General features: G+C 39.5%; 1 protein-coding gene across 2 annotated transcripts in view; it reads left to right on the forward strand.

Annotated features, from left to right (window-relative positions):
• Window positions 1-8,191, forward strand: part of HTR4 (5-hydroxytryptamine receptor 4) — a 698,746-nt gene extending 690,555 nt beyond the window's left edge. Inside the window, exon 7 of one of the 2 annotated variants that reach the window (XM_075342358.1) lies at window positions 6,185-8,191. In XM_075342358.1, coding sequence (XP_075198473.1) covers window positions 6,185-6,272 — 88 coding nt within the window. In that variant the 3' untranslated portion in view covers window positions 6,273-8,191. The remainder of the gene's footprint in view (window positions 1-6,184) is intronic. The other variant, XM_075342359.1, reaches the window with a different exon arrangement.
• Window positions 8,192-12,753: the final 4,562 nt, after the last annotated feature.

Consider the following 12,753-nt stretch of genomic DNA (forward strand, 5'->3'; position numbering starts at 1 on the left):
CATAGACCCCTCACTATTACAAACCCAGAGCTTGTTGGCAGCTGTGAATTTTTGACAAAGCACTGCTTTCATTAACCCGTTATATTACCCATATTGCCCCCGCACTAGAGCAATCGGGATGAGCTGGAGAAAACGGCAGACTTGTCGCATCTAATTGATGTAACTAATCCTGAGTGGCTGTGGGCTGCTATTTTTAGGCTGGGGAGGGCACAATAACCATGGACCTCCCCAACCTGAGAATACCAGCCCCAGCTTTCTGCTTTATTTTGGCTAAGCATCAAAATTGGGGGGGGGGGGGGCGCATGCAGTTTCTTTAAATTATTTATTTAAATAATTACAAAAAAGCTGCATGGGGTCCCATGTATTTTAATACACAGCCAAGATAATGCACACAACTGGGGGCTGCAGCCTCTGGCTATCTGCTTTATCCGTGCTGAGTATCAATATACAGGGGACCCTACGTCATTTTTTCCAATTATTAATTTATTTTTACACTCCACTTCTGGAACTCAGACAGCTAGTGTGAGGGCAACCAATCTCAGATGCTGGCACAGAGGGTGGGTGGGGGAAGCAGTGTATATTCATAAGGGTTAATGAGCGACCAAGTAGTAGTGTGACTGGGAAACTCGGAGAGTATAATTCTCCTGCTTTAATGACTTCAAGTGGGTTTTTTTTCTCATTTATCCTGCCAGTCATAGTAATGCCTGTAGCAAAGATGGCTACAGCATTACTGTGATTGGCAGGCAATCTAAGCATGTTTGGTGGCTGAAAAATTAGGTGCCAAACATGTGGGGAGGAGACTCGAAACTCACAAGGCGAATACCAAAATAGGATATTGCGAATATCTTAATATTTATGTAAGAAATGAATAGTGCTAAATATATTCACTCATTACTAGTTATGACAGCAAATAATAATTTGTCTTAAATTACTCTTTTGTTTCTTTCCCTTTGCATTTTTTTATTTGATAAAAATAACTGAATACTGCTTTTAGCTTTGAAACTATTACTATTTTACACCTGACTAAAACATTTATACAGTGCTGAGTTCAGTTACAGTGTTTTGAAAAAATATTCATGAACTGTTCCATATTTTTTCATGTTACACCCCCAAATTTAAATGTATTTTATTGGGATTTTATGTAATATACCAAAACTAATTAGAAAGTATTTGAAATGTGTAAAAGAAATGATACACCATTTTCTAAATATTAAAACAAACCCTGCTAATAGTGACATGCATTTTTACTCGGCCCTCTGCAATCTGATGCCCTTACATAAAATCTTGAGTGACCAATTGCCTCTAGAAGTCACCTAATTAAGAAATTGAGTCTACCTTTAATTTCTTCACAGTAAATCTAAAGCTGTTCTGTAAAGCTGGGGTCACACTAAACGACAGCGACAACGACGTCGCTGTTACGTCACCATTTTCTGTGACGTAGCAGCGACCTTGTAAGTCGCTGTTATGATCGCTGCTTAGCTGTCAAACACAGCAGCCGAAGCAGCGATCATAACAACACACGTTGCTGTGCTGCAACATGTGCAGAGAGCAGGGAGCCGCGCACACTGAGCGCTGGCTCCCTGCTCTCCTAGCTACAGTACACATCGGGTTAATTACACGATGTGTACTGCAGCTACATGTGCAGAGAGCATCTAATCCGCACTACCTCCCCAACGCTAGGCCCCCCTAACTACACCTCTGAGTAGCAAAGCAATCATAAGGCCATGTGCACACGTTGAATATTTGTAGAGTTTTTTCCCCTCAGAATTTATAAGCCCTAACCAGGAGTGGCTAATAAATACAGAAGTGGTGCTCATGTTTCTATTATACTTTTCCTCTTATTGTTTCTCTCCTGGTTTTGGAGGTAAAAAATATGCCAAAATACTCGAACGTATGCATGTGGCCTTACAGGCTTGCAAAGACTTGAGACTGGGGCGTAGGTAAACACACTGCCAGAGCTACCATGGAATGGTTTAGATCAGGCCATATTCATGTGTGTGAATGGCCCACTCACAGTCCAGACCTAAATCCCATTGAGAATCTGTCATAAGACTTGAAAATTTGCTGTTCACAGACACCTCCATCCAATCTCACTGAGCTAGAGAGTTTTCAATGAAGAATGGCCAAGAATTTCAGCCACTTGATGTGCAAAGCTGGTATAGACATCCCCTAAAAGACTTACAGCTGTAATTGAAGCAAAAGTTCTAATTAGAAATAAGAAATCTAATCCAAATACTAAAAAACAGCTCATTAATATAATTTTCCCTACCACCAACAAATTTTATAATAGGCGTTGCAGTGGGTAGCATTTTCAAGCATCTGGTGGTAGCATGTTGTACACCACTCCAGCAAAATGTTGCCATTGAAACCTCGGAATATTCTACAATAGCTACTCTACAGTGAATAATGCAATGTGGGACTGCACATTAGAAACTTGCCCTAAATCAATTACGGTCCGCCAATATGACATTTCAGTGAATAATACATACAAAACATAGATGAAAAATAGTTCCAATAAAATCAAACCTGATATGTACAATATTCTTAGAATATCAGTAAATACATGTTAGAAATCAAAATTGTACAGTGTTTTACAACTGAACAGTAGGTTACAACTAGTTAGAAAGAAAAAAAAATAAAAGTAAGATAATCATAATCTATTATCCAAAAGGCATAAGTGATATTTTTCCAGCATATAAAATAATAGTTAAATGGCAGTGATAACGTACAGGATTAGCTAAGAGATCTATAGTAACACTAACATATAACTTTAACATATAACTGTTAATTTCTTACTGCTATAATAAATAAGATGATTTTGCTGATCTTTTTTTCCAAATGCCACTCACATCTGGAAGGAGTAAAAATTGGTACAACCAGCACCAGGTACTTATAATTGCAGCTGATTCTGTGAGGTAAAACATATCGCTGCTTGTTTAAAGGGGTAGTTCAATACTCTGCAATAGTGGCCACATCCCTGTAAAACTGATAGGGAAGGCTGTTCTAAATACCTTGTTCAGCCAATTCTGTCTCTGAGCGGCGCTAATGCGATCCGCTCATCCCTATGAAGTGACAACTCCCCCCCCCCGGGCTCCGTGATCTCTGAGATCTGGTGATATCACGTCAATTTCTAGTTGGCACGACATCACCAAGCCAGGCTCCAGGCTTCCTGATGAGTGACTGGGCTGTGGGCAGAGTTTCACCGCACATCACAGCCCAGCATGTCATGTGTCATGTCATCCTTCGCTGCAGAGCACCACAAGCAGGAGTAATGCTGGGTTGTGATGCTGGGCTGTGATGAGATGTGAAACATCGCCCACAGTCCAGTCACTCAGGAAGACTGGGGCTGGGCTCGGTGATGTCAGGTCAACTGGAAGTTGACCTGACATCAGTGGATCTGAGGTCACAGAGCCCGGGGGCACACTTCATGGGGATGAGCGGACCGCAAGAGTGCCACTCAGAGGCAACATTGGCTGAATAAGGTATTTAGAAAAAGCCTTCCCAATCAGTTTTACAGGGATGTGGTCACTGTTGCAGAATAGTGAACCATCTCTTTAAAATAAGGCAAGGTTTGTTTTACCTCACAGAAAGCAGGAGCTGTGATCCCATGCTGTCCTGTCTGTATACTGTTTTGTAATCTCCCCTGCCCAGGAGCTGTAGTATATGTGGAGCATGTTCCTGCACTGTCAGACACAGCCATTACACAGTACAGAGTAGGGGCACATTTATAAGATTATCTCAGTACGGAACATTTTTTTTTTCACACATCCAATTGTGGAAATTATTCTAAGATCTACTGATTAAAATATACTTTGTTTAACATTGTTGTGTGATCTGCTGAAATTCATCAGCTCATGTCTAAAGGCCCCTTTACACACTGAGACTTTCTAGCGATCCCACCAGCGATCCCAACCTGGCCGGGATCGCTACAAAGTCTCTGGTGAGTCGCTGGTGAGCTGTCAAACAGGCAAACCTGGAAAACGACGCAACAGCGACAAGGACCTGCAGAACGACCTAGCTAGTCATTGGGGACGTTGTAAAGCAGCTTTTTGAAAGGGAAGTCGCTAACGAAGTCGCTGTAAAGGCCCCTTTACACACTGAGACTTTCTAGCGATCATGCTGCACAGCGGGAAACAAAGGACCAAAGAATGGTCCTGAACGATTTGTAGCGATCACAACTTCACAGCAGGGGCCAGGTCGCTGATGTGTTTCACACACTGCAATGTCGCTGGGGAGGTCGCTATAACGTCACAAAAACGGTGACGTTACAGCGATGTCGTTTGCGATGTTGCAGTGTCTTAAGGGGCCTTAATACTTACCAGAAGTCCAAGTTAGAAAAACCAGTGAACCTTTAACTGGTCATGGGTTCTCAATGATTGGGACAATTGGCTAGGTTTGGCTGGGGAGGTTAGCCTGTCTGAGCTTATCCCATAGGTGAGCTAATGTAGCATGAATTGCTGAAAAAGATCATGTAGGACACTTTTGAGAGGTCTTTTAAAGTTCATCTCTCAACAGCTGAGGTTGTTGACTTGAGAGGGAGCTGCACAATTTATGGAGGTGGTTTTAATTTCATGGCTAATGACATATTGAAAACTAATAATCTTCAAGAAGTTAACAGCGTTTTCACTTTGTACTTTATTTCTCATCTGCTTTCTTTTGAAATAAGTTTCCTCTTGCTCTTTCCACTGAAGGTTTATAGTATGTTCAGTTCCTCTAATTCCCACTAGTTTAGAGATTGCAAAGTTGTATGTGGGAATTTCAATCAACGACTGCAGTCAGATAATGCAATTAAAATGAAAAGCTAATCATCTTGAGAGCCAATTAACGATGTTCAACACTACTTGGTGCATTCTGCACTGACATATTGTATCCTGTTCTGCAATGTTCTTTTAAACATTACACATTATCTTTATAAAAAAAATCCCGTTGTACAATTAACCATGACATTGTTTGCAGCGAAAACCAAATATTTAACATGTAACAGTATGCTGAAGTTAGGTAGGCTTGAATTCTGACAATTTACAAAATCTTATTAATATTTTTATGATCAAGCACAGTAGTAGATAATGTATTGGATGGAGGTAATTACTGTAGTTCATACACTTCTAAAGTTTTGTTTGTAATTTGTTGTGAAATGTTAAAATTGTAATTTAAAACACAAGCTGATCGATGACTGTAGCTGCAAAACTCTAAGGGGGGATCATCGATTATTCTCCCGCACACTGGACTCTCAAAGAACCACTTTTGTCAAATGAAGTCTGAAGAGGAAAGCTGGGCTTGCTTATCAATAATGATGTTGGAAAGGCGTATTTGAACACCAACCACGATGGAAAGAATTGCTCAATATGTCCTACAGTGTTTTGTGAAGTTAAACATGTGAAATGTGTAAATTGGATTTTGCTTAAAAAAGAAAGCCTAGCTTCCAGGTGGTTTTCAGTTATGCCAATATGGTACTCCAAAGCCAAGTAGTTGAGATGAGTGGGTTGGTCCATGGAGGATCGAGTTTGAGTACAATTTCTTGAAATTTGCTGTTTCAGGCAAATTTGAACATTTTGTGATTCAGTTTGCAGTTCACAATGAAATAAAACTTGCCTGGCATCATTTTCCACATTGCTGAAGCATCAAATGGGCGAATTTGAGTTTCAAATGATCCACTCAACTCTACCAATTATTTTGCAGCTTGGTAAATTCAATGCATCTTTTGAACCAGGATAACAAAGCCTTTCTTTTTTACAAGGATCTATTTACATAGTTACAAAGGTTGATAAAAGACCTGGGTCCATCTAGTTCAACCTTTCTCAAGTCAATGGAATCGGGGATTCCTAGCCAGTCTCCCACGCTGGTACTTGTCAGGCCTCAAACTAAGTAACATCTACAATCTGACGAAGGCAGGCGCAATGAGTTCTGCATGGTAAACAATGTTTCCTTAAGGCTATTTTCAAGGAACCTATGTTCCATGAATCCTTGAAGCTCTTTGTTACGGAATTTAGTTAACATACATGAATAGCTCCATAACATGGAAGCTGAAGAATTATGACATAAGAGGTACATATAAATACAATACGGCCCCATGGACTTAATATTGGAGATCCATTCAACTTGTTTTACAATATGCATTACAGAACTGTTTTAGAAAGTTGTCATGCCACTTTTTCCAATAATAATTGTTTTCTTTTATTCCCAGGTACACAGTTCTGTATAATGGACATCATCAGGAGAGTGACAAACTTCCTATCCATATTGACCCAGAGTCACAGGAATCTTGTTTGTAGCCAACTTTTAACATCCAATCCTCTGGATCAGAAATCAGATGCCAATATGGCACAAAGAGCTGATGGCAACTATATGACTTGCAATTGGCGACAGAGAATCCCTGAACAAACACACAGTATGTGTTTCTGTTCCATCAGCATCTCTGCACTACTGTACTCCAAATCCTCAAGACATAGGTGACTGTGACCAGTCATAGTAGCTCTATGGATTTCTATTGCAATGCTCACCGGTTCATAAGAATAGCTTTGGACTGAAAAGACCATAGAGCATTGTAAAGCAGCAGTACCTGAAAACCTAAAGATAAACAACCAAAGACTGGATCAGCACGGCAAGCTTTCTTTTCCTAGGAAAAAGTGTGTATATGGGTGTACATACACATATCCCATCATATATTGCCCTGCTCAGTGCCTGATAAAAAAAAAGGGACAGCCAGCACTGAGACGATGAAGTAGTACAGAAGACATTGGTGAAAGTATATCAAATGACAAATCTGCATGCATGGTTTGCTCCGAGTAACATAGTTCATGTCAATAAAAAAGTGAGGGCATACGTAATGCTCGGCTGCTCAGTAGCCTTGTAAAATCTGAAGGATCTTCCAAAATCTTTGGTGTTTTCTTGTTGCTTTGCCATCATTTAGTACATGTTTTATGAAGGTCAGCTTAACGTGCATAATGTAATGTTGCTGCTAATAGTGATATATGTGGGAGAATTGGGCTCGGTACTGATATCTGGTTATTTATAAATGCTTTTGCCCATCTTTTAGTAATTCTCTCCAATAAATGGACACAACAAAATAATGGAACATTTCCAGGCACCTTGGCAGTTAAATTTGAAACATTTTCCACACTACGTTAGGCTTTATCATTCTTCACCATAAAAAGTCATTTTGGAGATGGCACCTTATGTAGATTAACCCAATGACAAATTAAGCTAAGACTGCATTTATGAACCAACGGAAAATCCAGATTGACTTCACATCAATAACGTGCTATAACCAGCCTGGCTGCGGCAACAAATTCAGCCATACATCCTGCAGCCAATTGTCGAATGCAGTTGTTATAGATAGGTAGGGGGTGACCATGAGACCATGGGAGTCTTAGCAGAGGAAGGGGGTGTAACATAGCCTCTTAGTTATCTGAATCAAAAATGTTAACAGATCAAAGTATGAAATGAGAAGTCATGCAACCTTGATTTGAAGTAACACAAAGCCAAATTTCCACTAATGATACAGTGTGTTGTTCCCTGTAAAACACTTTGTATTTGCACTCTATGCCTATTTTGATTAGGCATACATAATCCATTTTGCACTTTGAGCTTACAACACAACACAATACTTCCTGCTCATGTCCATACACGAAAATAGGAGGACGTTGGTTTTTAATGTGGGTTGTTAAGTAACATCGGGAACATTGCAATTTCCAAAGGTTTAGATCCTAGTAGTGGTGATACGCATAGATATCAAGGCAAAAAGCACCCATAACCTATTCACCCTATATAAATTTTCCATAGCTACTCTTCATTGTTGATTCTTTTTATTGCCCTGAAAAATTGCTACTCTTGAGTGGTTTGGTAACTGAAATCTATAGTTGCTGATTAAAACCCCCATACACAATAATCCAGCTGGCAGCTATCTCACCCAACTCTCCCATTCACAGGAACACTCGCTCTGCTCCATTGTTCTCTATGAGAGACCAAATACCTAATAGACATCTCTGATGATGGCTTCTCTTTGTGATCGGAAGTCCCAAATCAGAAATGCTGGATTGTTATTTCCCTCAACATCGATCTGTCAGGGAACCCCATTCACAATAGACTGTTAGCCAAACTTGATTATATTGGTGGGTTTGACTGATGTTTGTCTACTGTGTATGGGAGTTCTAAAGGGAACCTGTCACCAGATTTTGCAATTATAAGTATCGGCCACCACTACTAAGCTGTTATATACAGCATTCTAGAATGCTGTATATAAGAGCCCAGGCCGCTCTGTATAACGTAAAAAAACACCTTTATAATACTCTCCTATGGGGGACAGTCTGGTCCGATGGGTGTCGCTGCGCTCCAGTATGGTGCCTCCTCTCTTCGGTCCAGCACCTCTTCTCTACTGTAATCTATGTCCTTATTTTACCCAGCCCAGTGTGGATGACGCGTCTACATCATCCACACATGCGAACACTGTGGTCCTGCACAGGTGCACTTTGATCTGCCCTGCTGAAGGCAGATAAAAGGACTGTAATGCGCAGGTGCAATGAAAAGTTAAAGACCTCCCGCGCATGTGCAGTAAAATACTTTGATCTGCCATGCACAGGGCAGATCAAAGTGTGCCTGTGCAGGACCTCAATAACACCTAGTGTGCAAGACGTAGGATGCATCATGCACACGGACATCAGAAGAAGAAGGGTGGCGATCTCCATAGAGAGCAGGTGCCAGACAGAAGAGAAGAGGAGCCAGACCAGAAAACAGCGACACCCATCAGATCGACCTGCCCCTTAGGTGAGTATTCTAAAAGTGTTTTTTTACATTTTACACAGCGGCTGGGGCTCTAATATACTGTATTCTGGAATGCTGTATATAAGAGCTCAGTGGTGGTGGCCGCAGCTTATAGTCGCCAAATCTGGTGATAGGTTCCCTTTAAGGGTTGTGTGCCACAAACATTCCCCAATATTCAGTTATTGCTGGACTGTGCTAAAATAAAGCAAGAGGAAACGTTTACTGCTCTAGTGATATGAAATGTATTTTCCTATTTTTAGGAATATGACAAATAAGAATGCAATCATCCATAAGAACAATGTTGGTTTCTTTCACAATGGTTATGTGACCAGGTACATGAGATATCAATACATCACCAGACAAAATGGAACATGTGTTGTTCAAACAGTTTGACCATTTTATTAGTTAATATTGTTAATGGCATAATTGTTTTTAATCTATTGGCCAACACATTAAAAAGATATTATTCTGCAGTGGAAAAAGTCTTCAGTGCAACATTTTTATCCTTATAGTTACTAAAATAATTTTTATCTTTTTCTCAACATCATATTTGAAGTTAACAATTTCTAAAGTATCATTTCATGGATATTTATTGACTTCTTGTATGAATTGTTGTACCCTCTCTGGAGGATTATTGGTTCCTTTTCAATATAGAAGAAATAAAAAGTAGTATAGACCTGTGAAAGGGAGGGAATAACTTAATTACAGTTAGGTCCAGAAATATTTGGACAGTGACACAATTTTCGCGAGTTGGGCTCTGCATGCCACCACATTGGATTTGAAATGAAATCTCTACAACAGAATTCAAGTGCAGATTGTAACGTTTAATTTGAAGGTTTGAACAAAAATATCTGATAGAAATTGTAGGAATTGTACACATTTCTTTACAAACACTCCACATTTTAGGAGGTCAAAAGTAATAGGACAAATAAACCAAACCCAAACAAAATATTTTTATTTTCAATATTTTGTTGCGAATCCTTTGGAGGCAATCACTGCCTTAAGTCTGGAACCCATGGACATCACCAAACGCTGGGTTTCCTCCTTCTTAATGCTTTTCCAGGCCTTTATAGCCGCAGGCTTCAGGTCTTGCTTGTTTGTGGGTCTTTCCGTCTTAAGTCTGGATTTGAGCAAGTGAAATGCATGCTCAATTGGGTTAAGATCTGGTGATTGACTTGGCCATTGCAGAATGTTCCACTTTTTTGCACTCATGAACTCCTGGGTAGCTTTGGCTGTATGCTTGGGGTCATTGTCCATCTGTACTATGAAGCGCCGTCCGATCAACTTTGCGGCATTTGGCTGAATCTGGGCTGAAAGTATATCCCGGTACACTTCAGAATTCATCCGGCTACTCTTGTCTGCTGTTATGTCATCAATAAACACAAGTGACCCAGTGCCATTGAAAGCCATGCATGCCCATGCCATCACGTTGCCTCCACCATGTTTTACAGAGGATGTGGTGTGCCTTGGATCATGTGCCGTTCCCTTTCTTCTCCAAACTTTTTTCTTCCCATCATTCTGGTACAGGTTGATCTTTGTCTCATCTGTCCATAGGATACTTTTCCAGAACTGAGCTGGCTTCATGAGGTGTTTTTCAGCAAATTTAACTCTGGCCTGTCTATTTTTGGAATTGATGAATGGTTTGCATCTAGATGTGAACCCTTTGTATTTACTTTCATGGAGTCTTCTCTTTACTGTTGACTTAGAGACAGATACACCTACTTCACTGAGAGTGTTCTGGACTTCAGTTGATGTTGTGAACGGGTTCTTCTTCACCAAAGAAAGTATGCGGCGATCATCCACCACTGTTGTCATCCGTGGACGCCCAGGCCTTTTTGAGTTCCCAAGCTCACCAGTCAATTCCTTTTTTCTCAGAATGTACCCGACTGTTGATTTTGCTACTCCAAGCATGTCTGCTATCTCTCTGATGGATTTTTTCTTTTATTTCAGCCTCAGGATGTTCTGCTTCACCTCAATTGAGAGTTCCTTAGACCGCATGTTGTCTGGTCACAGCAACAGCTTCCAAATGCAAAACCACACACCTGTAATCAACCCCAGACCTTTTAACTACTTCATTGATTACAGGTTAACGAGGGAGACGCCTTCAGAGTTAATTGCAGCCCTTAGAGTCCCTTGTCCAATTACTTTTGGTCCCTTGAAAAAGAGGAGGCTATGCATTACAAAGCTATGATTCCTAAACCCTTTCTCCGATTTGGATGTGAAAACTCTCATATTGCAGCTGGGAGTGTGCACTTTCAGCCAATATTATATATATAATTGTATTTCTGAACATGTTTTTATAAACAGCTAAAATAACAAAACTTGTGTCACTGTCCAAATATTTCTGGACCTAACTGTATGTTACTTACTCCACGGCAAAATAAATCATGGTAGATACATTAGTAGTAGATAAGAATCATTTGGTTTGTCAGTGGCCATTTAGTGTATGTTCGCACATTAATTTTTATAGAGTATTTTTGAGCGGCTCCACATCGCTTGAAATATTTCAAAAACACTTGAAAAACCTCCCATTTATATTATCAAACCAGTTTGCTGCTCATATGTTCAGATTTTTGAGCATTTTTTTCTTATTTAGGTTTAAAAATGCCTGGTGGGAAAAACAAGTCTTCTAACTAAGCACTGTCCAACCAAATGGCTGAGAGAACGATTAACACTTTAGGAAAAAAAAGTTAACACAAATTTCCAAAAACACTTCAGAAAATGAAAAATTTCTTCAAAAAGTCCCCAAAGAATTAAAATTTCCTGAAGCATTTTGTACTTGAAAATTCATTTTTTAATGCCCCAAAAAACTCCACATGCGCAACACTTATAACTCAAACCTCATAGTCTGTGAAAAGTATTTTTCTTGGAGAGAGAGGTATGAAGTTAACAAGAATCTGTAACAAATCCTGTTTTTTGGCCTGTTAGTTAAACATTCCTAAAATTATATTTTTACTTTTTTACTTTTCAATACAGAGAAACTATTAACAATGGGAAATGGCAGCCCATTCGATGTCAACTGAATAAAAGGGGTAGTCACTACTCTCATCGTTAATGATGATTCAGATGCGATGCATCTCAAATACATGCGATATCGAATACTTGCTGCTTTGCACTTTGGTGAAGTAAGGGTCTGGGTTAAGTTGTCCATAAGGATGTCCTGGTACAATTCTCCTTTACTTAGAGGTCAATTTTTTTAACTGAGCTTTATGTATATTGTGGACATGTTTGTCTTGGCATGAACTTCTGGCAATGTTCTGCATGAGCTGATATAAGGCTGGCATATGGATGTACCCTTTTAATTTCTATATTTCGGCACAGGAAATACATTAGGCTGATCCTCCATCTATGAGGTATAGCCTTTAAATCATATGAATATCATTTAGAATAGGGATCTAAATTTCCCACTTCTAATATATATATATATATATATATATATATACATATATATATGTATATATATATATATGTATATATCTCAATCTTAACAAAACCCAGTCCCGAAGTATTCCTGTAGCAGATACTTCTTAAAGAGCGATATTTAGAATGGACCTCAAATGCACAGAGTAGGATTCACAAACTGTTATAATCTGTACAAATTATTATCATTTTGTACTAGTAAGCTACAACAATAAGTCAGCTTTGTGAATATAAACCTAAAGACAGCTATTAAGTTGGGATTAATCATTGGGAAGACGGTCAACAAAATAAATACAATATATAAATTTAAGACTGCTTTGTATTTGCTGTATTTAAAGGGAACCGGTCATCAGAAATTTAGCTTTAAACCTAAAAGTTTCCCCCTCTGCAGCTCATGGGCTGCATTCTAGCAAGGTTCCTGTACTTTTTGTGCCCCCTTTGAAACCAAATTAAACACTTTATAAAGTTGTACCTTTTTGTCTGCCATTCTTGTAAATTATCCATGGGGGCGGGCTCTCTTGCGTCCGTTGCTGTCCCTCCTGCAGATTGGCGCCGTCCCCCATTGCTCCATTT

Source organism: Anomaloglossus baeobatrachus, chromosome 4, assembly GCF_048569485.1.
Source record: "Anomaloglossus baeobatrachus isolate aAnoBae1 chromosome 4, aAnoBae1.hap1, whole genome shotgun sequence".
NCBI classification, from domain to species: Eukaryota; Metazoa; Chordata; class Amphibia; order Anura; family Aromobatidae; genus Anomaloglossus; species Anomaloglossus baeobatrachus.